The following is a 13,045-nucleotide window of genomic DNA, read 5'->3' on the forward strand; positions in this document are numbered from 1 at the left end:
TAAGAGGGAACAGTGGAATGATGATTCCCGCGCTTTGCCCGAATGCGTTGTTCTGCCTAACAGCTCACCAGCGGACGGTTCCACACCGCTGAACCCTTCTTTGTCCTCGAAAATGATCTGTTGTACCGAAAGTGGCTACCCATGAGGGCGAGGTGCGGAAGTTGTTGCTAATTCCGCTGCACCTTCCGGGCGGAGATATGCGAAGTTGGCACATGCTCACCTCCTAGGCGCCACCTCGGGCCGAAAAACGCTGGAGAGAATTAAACCCGTTTTACTGGCCTGGGATCAATGAGGAGGTCCGCGTTCTGTCAATCCTGTCCGGAGTGCCAGACCCGCCAGATTCCTAGGAGGGACCGTGCTCCTCTAGTCCCTATACCCCTAGTCGATGTACCCTTTGAAAGAATAGGGTCGATCTGGTAGGACCCTGGAGCCCTCAACCCGTGGCCACAAGTATATTCTAGTCATGGTGGACTATGCCACCCGGTACCCAGAGGCGGTTCCCCGCGCCCGCTAATACTAAAAGCATCGCACGGAACTGGTTAATTTGTTTCACGCTGGGCATACCCAAGGAGGTCCTCACGACCAGGGTACGCCTTTACATCGGATACGCTCAGGAGGTAGCCAAATTACTGCAGATAAAGCACCTGAAAGCGTTTGTCTATCACCCGCAAACTGACGGGCTGGTGGAACGCTTTAACCAGACGCTTAAGCAGATGCTCGCAAGGTAGTCAGCGCGACGGCAGGAACTGGGACCAGCTCCTCCCGCTCGTGCTTTTTGCTTACCGGGAGGTACCCCAGGCCTCTACTGGCTTCTTCCCCCTTTGAATTGTTATATGGCGACAACCCCGGGAATCCTCGACATCCTAAAAGAAGGCTGGGAGGCCGAGGCCCTTCCTTCCTCTAACATTTTGGAGTACATAGCGCAACTGCGCGACCGACTCACAAAGATCAGGCCCCTCCTAAAAGAGCACGTGACTCGTGGCGCAAGCAGCGCAGGCCCGTGTTACAACCGCAACTCCGCCCTCAGGGAGTTCCGCCTGGGACCGAAGTTATGGTGCTCGCCCCGACCTCCCACTCGAAGCTGCTCGCCACTGGCAAGGGCCTTACGAGGTTAAGGAGAGAAGGGGCCTGCCGACTATTTGGTGAAACAGCCCAATCGTCGACCGAGCGAGAGGATCTATCATGTCAACCTGCTAAAGCCCTGGAGAGATAGAGAGGAGCTTCCCAGCTCCCATAGGTCCTCTCTCCTCTTCACGAGCACAACTGCCCTTAACCTCGGAGAAGAGCTGACCCCCAAGCAGCGGCAGGAGTTAACCCAGACCCTCCGTGCCATCCCCGAGGTGGTGAGCGAGTCACCCGGCCGGACCTCGCTGATTGCCCACGATATAGTCACGGACCCGTGTAATCGTCCGAGAGGCCCTACAGACTCCGGAGGCAAAACGCAGAGGTCGAACTGGAGGTGAAACGTATGTTGACATGGACATAATTGAAGAGAGCCATAGTCCCTGGTCCAGCCCTATTGTCCTCGCCTCCAAGCCAGACGGCTCCTGGAGGTTCTGTAACGACTTTAGACGTCTGAATCAGATCTCCAAGTTCGATGCCTACCCCATGCCCCGCATTGACGACCTCCTTGAGCGCTGGGTACGGCTCGATATTTGACTACCCTTGACATGACAAAGGGTATTGGCAAATTCCTTTAACGGCATCCGCAAAGGAAAAACGGCCTTTAGCACCCCTAGCGGCACTGGCAGTACAAGGTCCTCCCATTTGGGCTGCACGGGGCCCGCGCGACCTTCCAACGTCTGGTAGACAGAGTGCTGAAGCCCCATCAGTCCTATAGTGCCGCCTACCTGGATGACGTTGTCATCTATTCCGGCACCTGGGAGGAGCATCTATTGCAGGTCGCCGCTGTCCTCCGAACACTGGCTAAAGCCGCCTCCGCATAAACCCCGGAAGTGTTTTTGGATTAAAGGAGGCCAAATATTTAGGCTACCTCGTGGGACAAGGACAGGTGCGGCCACAGGGCTCCAAAGTTAAAGACATCTTAGAATGGCCCCGTCCGAATACCAAGAAACAGGTGCAGGCTTTCTTGGGGCTTGCGGGTTACTACCGCCGGTTTGTTCCCCGCTTCTCCGAAAGAGCAGCACCCTTGACTAACCTGACAAAAAAGGGCGCTCCCCTCTGCGTGGTGTGGACCGACAAGGCAGAACGCGCGCTCAGTGACCTAAAGAAGGCCCTAACGCCGGCACCTGTGTTACGGACGCCCATTTTGGGCTCCCGCTTATTCTCCAGACCGACGCCGGACACAGGCCTGGGCGCCGTGTTGAGCCAAAGCGTCGATGGTGTCGAGCACCCTGTGATGTACCTTAGCCGGAAACTGATGGACCGGGAGACCCGGTATGCGGCGGTGGAGAGGGAGGCCTTGGCCATTAAGTGGGCAGTGACCCACCTCCGCTACTACCTGCTGGGTCGCGAATTCGCTCTGGTGACTGACCACGCTGCACTTCCGTGGATGTCCCTGCACAAAGAGTCAATCCGCGGTCACTAGGTGGTTTCTGGACTTGCAGCCGTATAAGTTCACTGTCCCTTATCGGCGGGGCACCCTTCAGGCCAATGCCGATGCTCTCTCGTATTCACGACCTCTCGGTTAGGTCCGCCCGACCTGACGGTCCTGGGCTAAGGGGGGGATCGTGTCACGCACGCGCGATTAGGAGGCCGCGGACTGATTCGAGAACACCTGGGAAAACATTCGCCGCAGGGAATGTCGGGGTATTAACTTTCTCCCTCTGCTTCCTTATAGAAAAGAGACCTTCCAGCACCATAGGCCTGGTTTGACCGCAGTGCGGTACTTCCGCCCTTCCTCCGCCATCTTGCCCTGACGTCATCCTTCCCATCCTCCCTAGCGGTCCTTCCCAGCTGTCCTCCACTTCCGGCTCCACCCCTATAAAATGGCCGCGACGCCAGGAGACGGCGTCGCGTTATGAACTGTTTAGTTTGTGCTTTGACCTCTTTTTTCTTTTGTGCAAAAGTTCTGTACAATATACGGGGCCGGAAACCCCAACCCTTATTGCTGTCTCCTCGGTCCTTGACAATATATATATATATATGACAACAACACTCATCACTCACAACAGTGACAAAACAATTACATTGACAATCATGTTACGTTATTTTCAAAATGTTTCCTTTTCTTTTTCATTGCTTCTTTAACACACTACTTCTCCGCTGCGAAGCGCGGGTATTTTGCTAGTTATTAATAAATAAAAATAAGTATTTATTTTTGTAATAAAATACAAGTAAATAAAATGCATTTACCTTGGATTCTACATGATAAGAGACATAATGCACAGTACATCGTAAAGGTATCTTCCTTACTGGCCAAGGTGCGTCATAAGAAAGGTACGTCGGCAAAACACTAATTCGAAGTTCTCCCTGTAAAAATGCAAAACAATGACAAATGAATAAAGGCCATCGATAGGTGATAAGGAGTACGCTGTGAGGATTTAACAGCAGAAAGGTCTAACAAAGTAAAATATGTCATTTCAAACTCATTCCCAATACTGCCTCACTTTGAAACTATAATTAATGAATGATTAAATTCACAGTCGCTGAGGTGATTTGTAAGTTGCTCTGGGCAAAAGCATTACCTAAATACTGTAAATGTAAATGCAATTTTTACATGGCCATCTGCATGTGCTGCACTCATAATATGCTTATGATTATTACTGATGTGATTAGTAATATTAGTAACATTTCAGATGTATTCCACTATTAGAAATAGAAAGCTTTACGGTAACATGCTTGACAGAGGGACACACACTTGAGTACTGAGGAAAGCAACTGAAAATGCACGTAGGGCATGAGGTAGCAAATCTTTTTAAATGATTTGTAGCATGGCTAGTCAATAACAAAAATAAACATAACTGAAGAATTCAAACACAACTTTGGCTTTACAAAATGAAAACCAAAACCAGAAAGAATTGGCCATAAAATACATAAACGGGTCACAGTACTGATGTGATAAACACGTAATAGACTGAAAATGGTATAGGAAAGATGCAACCAGAATCTATCACTTGGGCAATGTCTTTAGAACTGTATATTTTTATTTGTACTTGAACAAGAATGCAAGCTATTTCCATTATTACTTTTATACATGAACCGATTTACAAAAAGTTACAAAAAATCTTTTTACAAAGAAAGTAACACACAACGTTTAAGCACTAAAAACATGATGAAGGAATAAAATGTTTAATCTGTAAACCTTGTGCTCTACTGTAAAGGACTATTCTGCTGCATTCACTATAATTTCTGGAGTCCTGATGACTTTTTCTATTACAGGATAACTAGGTTTCAGAATATCACTCTGCAAAATAAAATATATGTTGCTATTTATCAAAATATACACAGGAAAGGAGTGTTTAATGTGTACTTCTCAGAAAAATGAGAATATGTACTACAATGGGGGAAATAAGTATTTGATCCCCAGCTGAATTTGTAAGTTTATTCACTTACTAAGAAATGAACAGTCTCATTTTATTGTAGTTTCATTTTAATGGAGACAGACAGAATATCAACAGAAAAATCCAGAAAAACCATGTTACATAAAGGTTATAAATTGATTTGCATTATCATTGAGAGACGTTAAGTATATGATCCCCTACAACCCAGCCAGAATTCTGGCTCCCACAGAATGGCTGTGTGCCCCGTATCAATCAATCAATCGATTGATCAATTACAGATACCCCTCATCTCAATTCATTATGTCCAAATTCAGCAGGGAATCAAATACTTAGTTCCTCCACTGTCAATCTGGATAAGGACAATAGTTTTGTTTTTCTATTAGATTAAAATGATGAGTGCAAATTTGAACATGAAATTGCTGTTACACTGAGAGGGGAAGCCTTCAACTGGATGGAAGAACTGTCACAAAATGGACAATATCAAAATAAAAAATCTTTTAGCAACAGTATTACGGAGAGTGACACTGCACGACTCTGAAATATGGAATCCAAGGATACTGGAAGTAATTGCGTGGAAGCATTAGAGATATCAGTGAATAGCAGAATGGAAAACATCAGTTGAAAAGACAAACACAACAAATAAACAAGTCCAATATGTGCTATACTTGTGGAGAACAGATTAAATAGTATCCATTTCAGAACCTGCATGAAAGCAGACAGACAAATGGGGGATGGAGTTTGGTGACATACAGTGCATCCAGAAAGTATTCACAGCGCGTCACTTTTTACACATTTTGTTATGTTACAGCCTTATTCCCAAAATGGATTAAATTCATTTTTTTCCCTCAGAATTCTACCCACAACACCCCATAATGACAATGTGAAAAAAGTTTACTTGAGATTTTTGCAAATTTATTAAAAATAAAAAAATTGAGATTCACAGCCTTTGCCGTGAAGCTCCAAATTGAGCTCAGGTGCATCCTGTTTCCCCTGATCATCCTTGAGATGTTTCTGCAGCTTCATTGGAGTCCACCTGTGGTAAATTCAGTTGATTGGACATGATTTGGAAAGGCACACACCTGTCTATAGAAGGTCCCACAGTTGACAGTTCATGTCAGAGCACAAACCAGGCATGAAGTCAAAGGAATTGTCTGTAGACCTCCAAGACAGGATTGTCTCGAGGCACAAATCTGAGGAAGGTTACAGAAAAATTTCTGCTGCTTTGAAGGTCCCAATGAGCACAGTGGCCTCCATCATCCGTAAGTGGAAGAAGTTTGAAACCACCAGGACTCTTCCTAGAGCTGGCTGGCCATCAAAACTTAGCGATCGGGGGAGAAGGGCCTTAGTCAGGGAGCTGATGAAGAATCCAATGGTCACTCTGTCAAAGCTCCAGAGGTCCTCTGTGGAGAGAGGAGAACCTTCCAGAAAGACAGCCATCTCTGCAGCAATCCACCAATCAGGCCTGTATGGTAGGGTGGCCAGACGGAAGCCACTCCTTAGTAAAAGGCACATGACAGCCCACCTGGAGTTTGCCAAAAGGCACCTGAAAGACTCTCAGACCATGAGAAACAAAATTCTCTGGTCTGATGAGACAAAGATTGAACTCTTTGGTGTGAATGTCAGGCGTCACGTTTGGAGGAAACCAGGCCAATACCATCCCTACAGTGAAGCATGGTGGTGGCAGCATCATGCTGTGGGGACGTTTTTCAGCAGCAGGAACTGGGAGACTAGTCAGGATAAGGGAAAGATGACTGCAGCAATGTACAGAGACATCCTGGATGAAAACCTGCTCCAGAGTGCTCTTGACCTCAGACTGGGGCAACGGTTCATCTTTCAGCAGGACAACAACCCTAAGCACACAGCCAAGATATCAAAGGAGTGACCTCAGGACAACTCTGTGAATGTCCTTGAGTGGCCCAGCCAGAGCCCAGACTTGAATCCGATTAAACATCTCTGGAGAGATCTTAAAATGGCTGTGCACCGACACTTCCCATCCAACCTGATGGAGCTTGAGAGGTGCTGCAAAGAGGAATGGGTGAAACTGGCCAAGGATAGGTGTGCCAAGCTTGTGGCATCACATTCAAAAAGACTTGAGGCTGTAATTGCTGCCAAAGGTGCATCGACAAAGTATTGAGCAAAGGCTGTGAATACTTATGTACATGTGATTTCTCAGTTTATTTATTTTTAATAAATTTGCAAAAACCTCAAGTAAACTTTTTTCACGTTGTCATTATGGGGTGTTGTGTGTAGAATTCTGAAGAAAAAAATGAATTTAATCCATGTTGGAATAAGGCTGTAACATAACAAAATGTGGAAAAAGTGATGCGCTGTGAATACTTTCCAGATGCACTGTACATGAGTGTGAATACTTTCCAGATGCACTGTACATGAGTCATACATGTAATTACATTTTTTTTTCTTATTTCAAATTCTTTGTGATAATACTGGAATTAGACAGCTGTATTATTCACACACGTTACTAGTGCTTGAATACTCAAAACACACAAAGAATAAGTGGAAAGCCCTACATATTTCCTCAAATAGGGGCTAAATTAAATTTGGTATGTAGCGTGTCATGGATAAATCAGCTATGACAACAAATAAGGAAGAGGGGAACAAAACCAGTCGGCCACATTACCAACAACGCGACTGGCATCTGTGCTATAATTTACATAAGAAGAATTTCAAGATGCTCTTTTTAAGCTGGAAGTGCTGCACTAGTTGCCGTTTGTCAATCAGTTATATTTTTTCCAATTAAAGAGTTAATTTACTGTGTGAGGTTTGGGATTACAAACAGGAGCTTGAAGGAGAAACTGAAAGAGAATGTAAAGAAGGTAAAGAGGTGCCAATAACCCACCGGAAAGTAAAAAGGTAAAAAAACTAACAGCAAACGATTACCCAAAACTTAAGAATGACGTCTCTCTAATTATTATACGATATGCACATGGATACCTAAATAACCAATATATTTGTACCTGCTTGTTGAAGTATAAGAATCCTTTTGGACAGTTTATATTGTGGAATGGGGAGAAGGATTCAATTGGGCCATCGATGGTCATGGGGTGCAGTCGCAGAGCACCCCTGGAAGTTACCAGAAGCCAGTGGGGGGATGGTCCACAGATGAACACCTACAGTAAGAATTACAATTTGTTTATGCAGATTACTTAATTTAATAACACACTCCAAAAAATGACAGGCTAGTTTAATAGAAAGCTGACAATAAGTCAATTAGTTTTTTTTTCCATGCAGGACAAAACAACTGCGACCAAGAACAGAGTATTAAGTAACACGTTTTTTTCTTACCCCAGCGTAACCGGATATATCTTCAAAGTAACGAAATCTTGCCACTCGACTTTTTATAGCAGATTCATCGCCTGAAATCCCATCTGATTTCTTGTCTTTCTTTGACTGCTTTAATTTTTTCTCACGGAAATTAATATTGTGAGGAACCTGTTCAAAAATATAAAAGAAAGGTTTCTCAAACCTAACTGTCTTGTTTACAACATTTGACTTAACAGATCAGTGAGTTTAAAATGTCAGGCTTACCTTTTTGAAACGGACTTTGAGATTATTTTGTCCTGGCTGAAGGTCATACCTGAAGGCTTCATAGATTAGAAGTTCTTGGTCTACATGGACCTGTTGTGAAATAACAAGCAAGCAAAAAAATTTTACAATGAAAGTAACACACAAAAAAAAAACTATTTGTATGCTCAGGAGCAACTTCAGCAGGTTTCAAGACCAAGAGGGTGAGAAACTGAAATTTAAAAGAATAACAGTGGAAGAAAATATTGTATGGTACAAAAAAGAAAAACCGACTCCCAACTTTTTCATGTTTTTATTGTTATACATCACTGAATCAAAGTAGATTTAATTATACATTTTTGGCACTCATCATCAGGAAAGGACTCTTGAATGTTAAAGTGATCTAAATCTTATTACAAATATTAATTACAAAATACATGATATCATACATCAGAATGGGAAAAAATATGACCTCAGTGATTTTGACCGTGGCATGATTGTTGGTGCCAGACGGGCTGGTTTGACCATTACTATAACTGCTGATCTCCTGTGATTTTCATACAACAGTCTATGGAGTTTACTCAAAATGGTGTCAAAAACATTCAGTGAGAGGCAGTTCTGTGGACGGAAATGCTTTGTTGATGGGATAAGTCAGAGGAGAAGGGCCAGACAGGTTTAAAAGAGGACAGAAAGGCTAAGCTAACTCAGATAACAACTTTGCACCACTGTGGTGAGCAGAAAACCATCTCAGAATGCACAACCTTGAGGCAGATGGGCTACAACAGCATGAGACCATATCACTTTAAGCTTCTGTGAGCCAAAAACAGAAAGCTGAGACTGCAGTGGGTACAGGCTCACAAAACTCGACTGCAGAAAATGAGAAAAAATGTAGCCTGGTCTGATGAATCTCAATGTCAGAATTTAATGTCAACAGCATGAATCTGTGCACACAACCTGCCTTGTGTCAAAAGACTAAGCTGGTGGAGGTGGTGTTTTGGCATGGGGAGATGCTTTCTTGGTATATTTTTGGCCCGTTAATACCAACCAATCATTGTTTGATTGCCATGGCCTATTTAAGTATTGTTGCTGAATATGTGCATTCATTCATGGCCACAATTTACCCATTTTCTAATGGTTAATGCACCATGTCACAAAGCAAATGTCATCTCAAACTGGCTTCATGAACATGACAATGAGTTCAGTGTTCCTCAGTGGCCTTCCCAGTTAGCAGATAGAACACCTTTGGGATGTGGTAGAACAAAACATTTGCAGCATGAATATGCAAGCAGACAAATCTCCAGAAATTGTGTAATGCAGTCTCATCAACCAGAATCTCAATGGCCTATATTGCTGAACCCACACCACAAAGAGCTGTGGTTGTTTTGAGAACACATGTAGGCCCTACCCAGTACGGGCGTAGTGTTTTTATTAATTTGCTCAATATGTGTATGGGGTAGGTTGAAAATCTTCAATTCCTAAATGCACACCTGTAATAAAATTAATCCTTTCTGTAAATAATAATTATGTACCATCCAATGACTTTTTAAGGTTATGCCAAATTGAAGAAACATACTGATATAATCTAATCAAATCAAACTAAACTAAAAATAAAATTCAAACTAAATAAGGAGAAAACAGAAATTTTAGTGATTGGCTAAAATGGATATAATGAGGGTATTAGAAATAAACTTGATCCATTAGGATTAAAAGTCAAGACAGAGGTAAAGAATTTAGGGGTAATTATTGACTCTGACCTAAATTTTAAATCACATATTAATCAGATCACTAGGACAGCATTTTTTCACTTAAGAAATATAGCAAATGTTAGATCTCTTATAACTTTGCAAATGGCTGAGAAATGAGTTCACGCTTTTGTTTTCAGTCGACTAGATTACTGTAACGCACTCCTCTCAGGACCACCCAAAAAAGACATCAATAGATTACAATGAATGCAGAATGGAGCTGCTAGAATCTTAACTAGGAAAAGAAAATCCGAACACATCTCTCCAGTTTTGATGTCACTGCACTGGTTACCTGTGTCATTTAGAATTGACTTTAAAATACTGCTTATGGTGTACAATGCCTTAAATAATCTCGCTCCATCTTATATTTCAGAATGCCTGTCACCTTACTTTCCAAATCGTAACCGTAGATCTTCAAATGAGTGTCTGCTTATAATTCCAAGAGCTAAACTTAAAAGAAGTGGTGAGGTGGCCTTCTGCTGTTATGCACCAAAAATCTGGAATAGCTGACCGATAGAAATTCACCAAGCTAATATGGTGGAGCATTTTTAAAAAAAAAAAAACAAACTGCTGAAAACTCATTATTTTAACATGGCTTTCTCATAACTTTATTTCCGTTTAACCCTGATATTCTGTATATGCATTTAATTATCATTATCATTCATGGTGGCTCTAAAATCTGCACTAACCCCTACTTTCTTTGCTGTTCTTTTTCCAGTTTTCTGTGGTGGCAATTTGCGCCACTTCCACCTGATCAAAGCACCGTCATGTCCCTGACATTGATGGATTAAAGGCCAGAGGTCCACATGACCGTCATCATCAAGATATTCCAAGAGAACCCTGAATACCATGAGGACTGATCGAGATCATTTATATTAGGTAGAATGCCTAGAGGGGCTGGCTGGTCTCGTGGCCTAAGAACCCCTGCAGATTTTGTTTTATTTTTTTTCTCCAGCTGTCTTGAGTTTTTTGTTTGTTTTTTTCTGTCCTCCCTGGCCATCGGACCTTACTTTTATTCTATGTGAATTAGTATTGCCTAATTTTATTTTTATATTTTGTTTTTTTTTCTTCTTTTTTCTCTTGCTTCATCCTGTAAAGCACTTTGAGCTACATCTTTTGTATGAAAATGTGCTATAGAAATAAATGTTGTTGCATAATAACAAGTTCCTGGACTTGCTGGAAAGGTAGTAAAAATGAAACATTAATTGTGATGTAAAATCTCTAAGGTTGTACTCTTATGTTCTGTTCAAGTACTTACCAGAAGATAGGTACGGGACTGGCGGTTTCCAAGTGAGACAAGCAACACTTCCTTGACTAATGGTATCTCTCCTTGTCGCGTAACTTCTTCTTTCTTGACCTCACCTTGAGCAGACTGTCCTGAAGAGCTGTCTACCAGAACTCGCTGACCCACTGGAAAGTTCTTTACAAGGAATACTAAACGCCAGTCGGGTAACTGATAGATCTGTAAACATTCAGAAGGATCCCAAATACAGGGTTACAGCAAAAATCATTTTATGTTCTATTAATGTGTAAAGAATTCTAAAAATATAATTCTAGTACAAGGATAAGTACACACAGCACAACAAACCAAACTTGCTATTACTTTGTACAGTACTACAGGTTTTTAGGGTCATTATTGTTACATGTGCAGAACTGCCTTGCGTGGGCTAATCAACATGCACCATGTCACCACTTTCCTTAAGGTGATGACTGTTTATCATTCATGTCCTACCCTTACATTTTATGAAGTACACCGTTAACTGCTCACATATTTAATGTGTACTGTCAACAAGACTATTTAGCCTTTAACATTTACCTTACAATTGACAGTTAAAGATCTATAAGTTGGATGCCACAAAACACATTAGTTAATTAACAAGATAGAAAAGTCTGAGCGCAATTCTTACTTCCATGACTCCATTTTCACGAACCACCATACACCAATGGGTGGGCTCCATTTTAAACTGGACGGAGTCCTTGTTATCCATGTTGGCAGAAGAAGCAGAACGATTAGGCTCTTCTTTGGAAGGACTAAAGAACATACTTGAATCCCCATACAACATTTCCTCTTCATCATCCACAGTGTTACTGAAAAATAACAAAAATAATAGACGAGACACTTGTTAACCTTCTAACTGTTATGTTTACAGGGATTTTTTTTTTCAACAAAAAAAAAAAAGTTATTTCATCTAACAGAAACACATAAATACCAAAATGTCAGCATAAATACAACAGAAAAGGTATGTCTAGTCTCCTCTGCTGTCTTGATGCATTTGGTACACGTCCTTTGTGTGGTAAGTTTTGAAACAAACACCAACACACAGCCCGATGCTGTATTCTAGACAGTAGAAGCGCGTTTCCTTGTGCACTTTTCTTACAATATTTTTTGTGTTGCTTGAGCAGGAGATGGTAAAACGTCACTGTCTGATTCGCACAATCTATGTGCCCCTTTGTTTTATTGTAGGCTACCACATTGCAAGCTTTAGTGACCTCCACATTTTCCCTGACACAAATATTGACAGTTGCTGTATTGTGAACAGCGTTAGGGGGGGGGCTAACATATTTGTTATTGTTCTACTTGATAGCAATCACTTGGCCATTTTTCCATGCACCTACTTGCACCAAGATGAACCTTAAGGGGACTGAATTCACCAAGTACATCACAAAAGTTTGGTAATACGGTGTGTGATATATGGTCGGCAGCTCATCCTGGCCAATACCTCCAAGCCGCCAGATGGAGCCCACCCTGAGACGTGGAGATGCCCCGAATTCCAGCAGGGCATCATGGTATGTGGAGTTTTAATGTACAGCCTTGCTGGATAACGTCAGGGCCGCCAGGGGACACTGCAGGGAGGCCCAGAGACTTATATTTTCAATACAGCCCGGAAGTACGACACAGTCACGGGGACAGAAGAAATGACGTACTTCCGGGTTGAAGAAAAGGAGTTTTCACCTGACCCGGACTATAAAAGACTGTGGGAGATCCCAAACGGGCGAGCTGAGTTGGGAAGAAGGGAACAACGTGTCTGGAGGAGGAGGATTGTTATTGGATTATTGTGATTTATATGAGTATTGTGGAGTGGAGGGTGCTTTGTGCACTTATTTATAATAAAAAGTCACTATTTGGGACTTTTATCTGATGTCTGATCTGAGGGTTCAAGTGGATGACAGTGCCCCCTATCTGTCACAGGTGTCATATGTTTAGATGACCAATTCAACATTGTCACCACTATCACTCAATTCAACTAATGGCTCAGTTAGTTTGTTCTAAAACTGGATTTAAACCTTCTCATTTAGATGCCATTGTGTTTTGTTGAA

At 42.5% G+C, this 13,045-nt stretch overlaps 1 protein-coding gene across 1 annotated transcript in view; it reads right to left on the reverse strand.

Annotated features, from left to right (window-relative positions):
- cpsf1 (cleavage and polyadenylation specific factor 1) overlaps positions 1-13,045 on the reverse strand; it is an 87,446-nt gene that overhangs the window by 38,992 nt on the left and 35,409 nt on the right. Inside the window, exons 22-27 of the mRNA XM_039736683.1 lie at positions 11,635-11,815; positions 10,986-11,189; positions 8,010-8,099; positions 7,767-7,913; positions 7,439-7,591; positions 3,316-3,432 (exon numbers count right to left, since the gene is read on the reverse strand). Of these exons, the coding sequence (XP_039592617.1) occupies positions 3,316-3,432; positions 7,439-7,591; positions 7,767-7,913; positions 8,010-8,099; positions 10,986-11,189; positions 11,635-11,815 (892 nt within the window). The remainder of the gene's footprint in view (positions 1-3,315; positions 3,433-7,438; positions 7,592-7,766; positions 7,914-8,009; positions 8,100-10,985; positions 11,190-11,634; positions 11,816-13,045) is intronic.

Source organism: Polypterus senegalus, chromosome 15, assembly GCF_016835505.1.
Source record: "Polypterus senegalus isolate Bchr_013 chromosome 15, ASM1683550v1, whole genome shotgun sequence".
NCBI classification, from domain to species: domain Eukaryota; kingdom Metazoa; phylum Chordata; class Cladistia; order Polypteriformes; family Polypteridae; genus Polypterus; species Polypterus senegalus.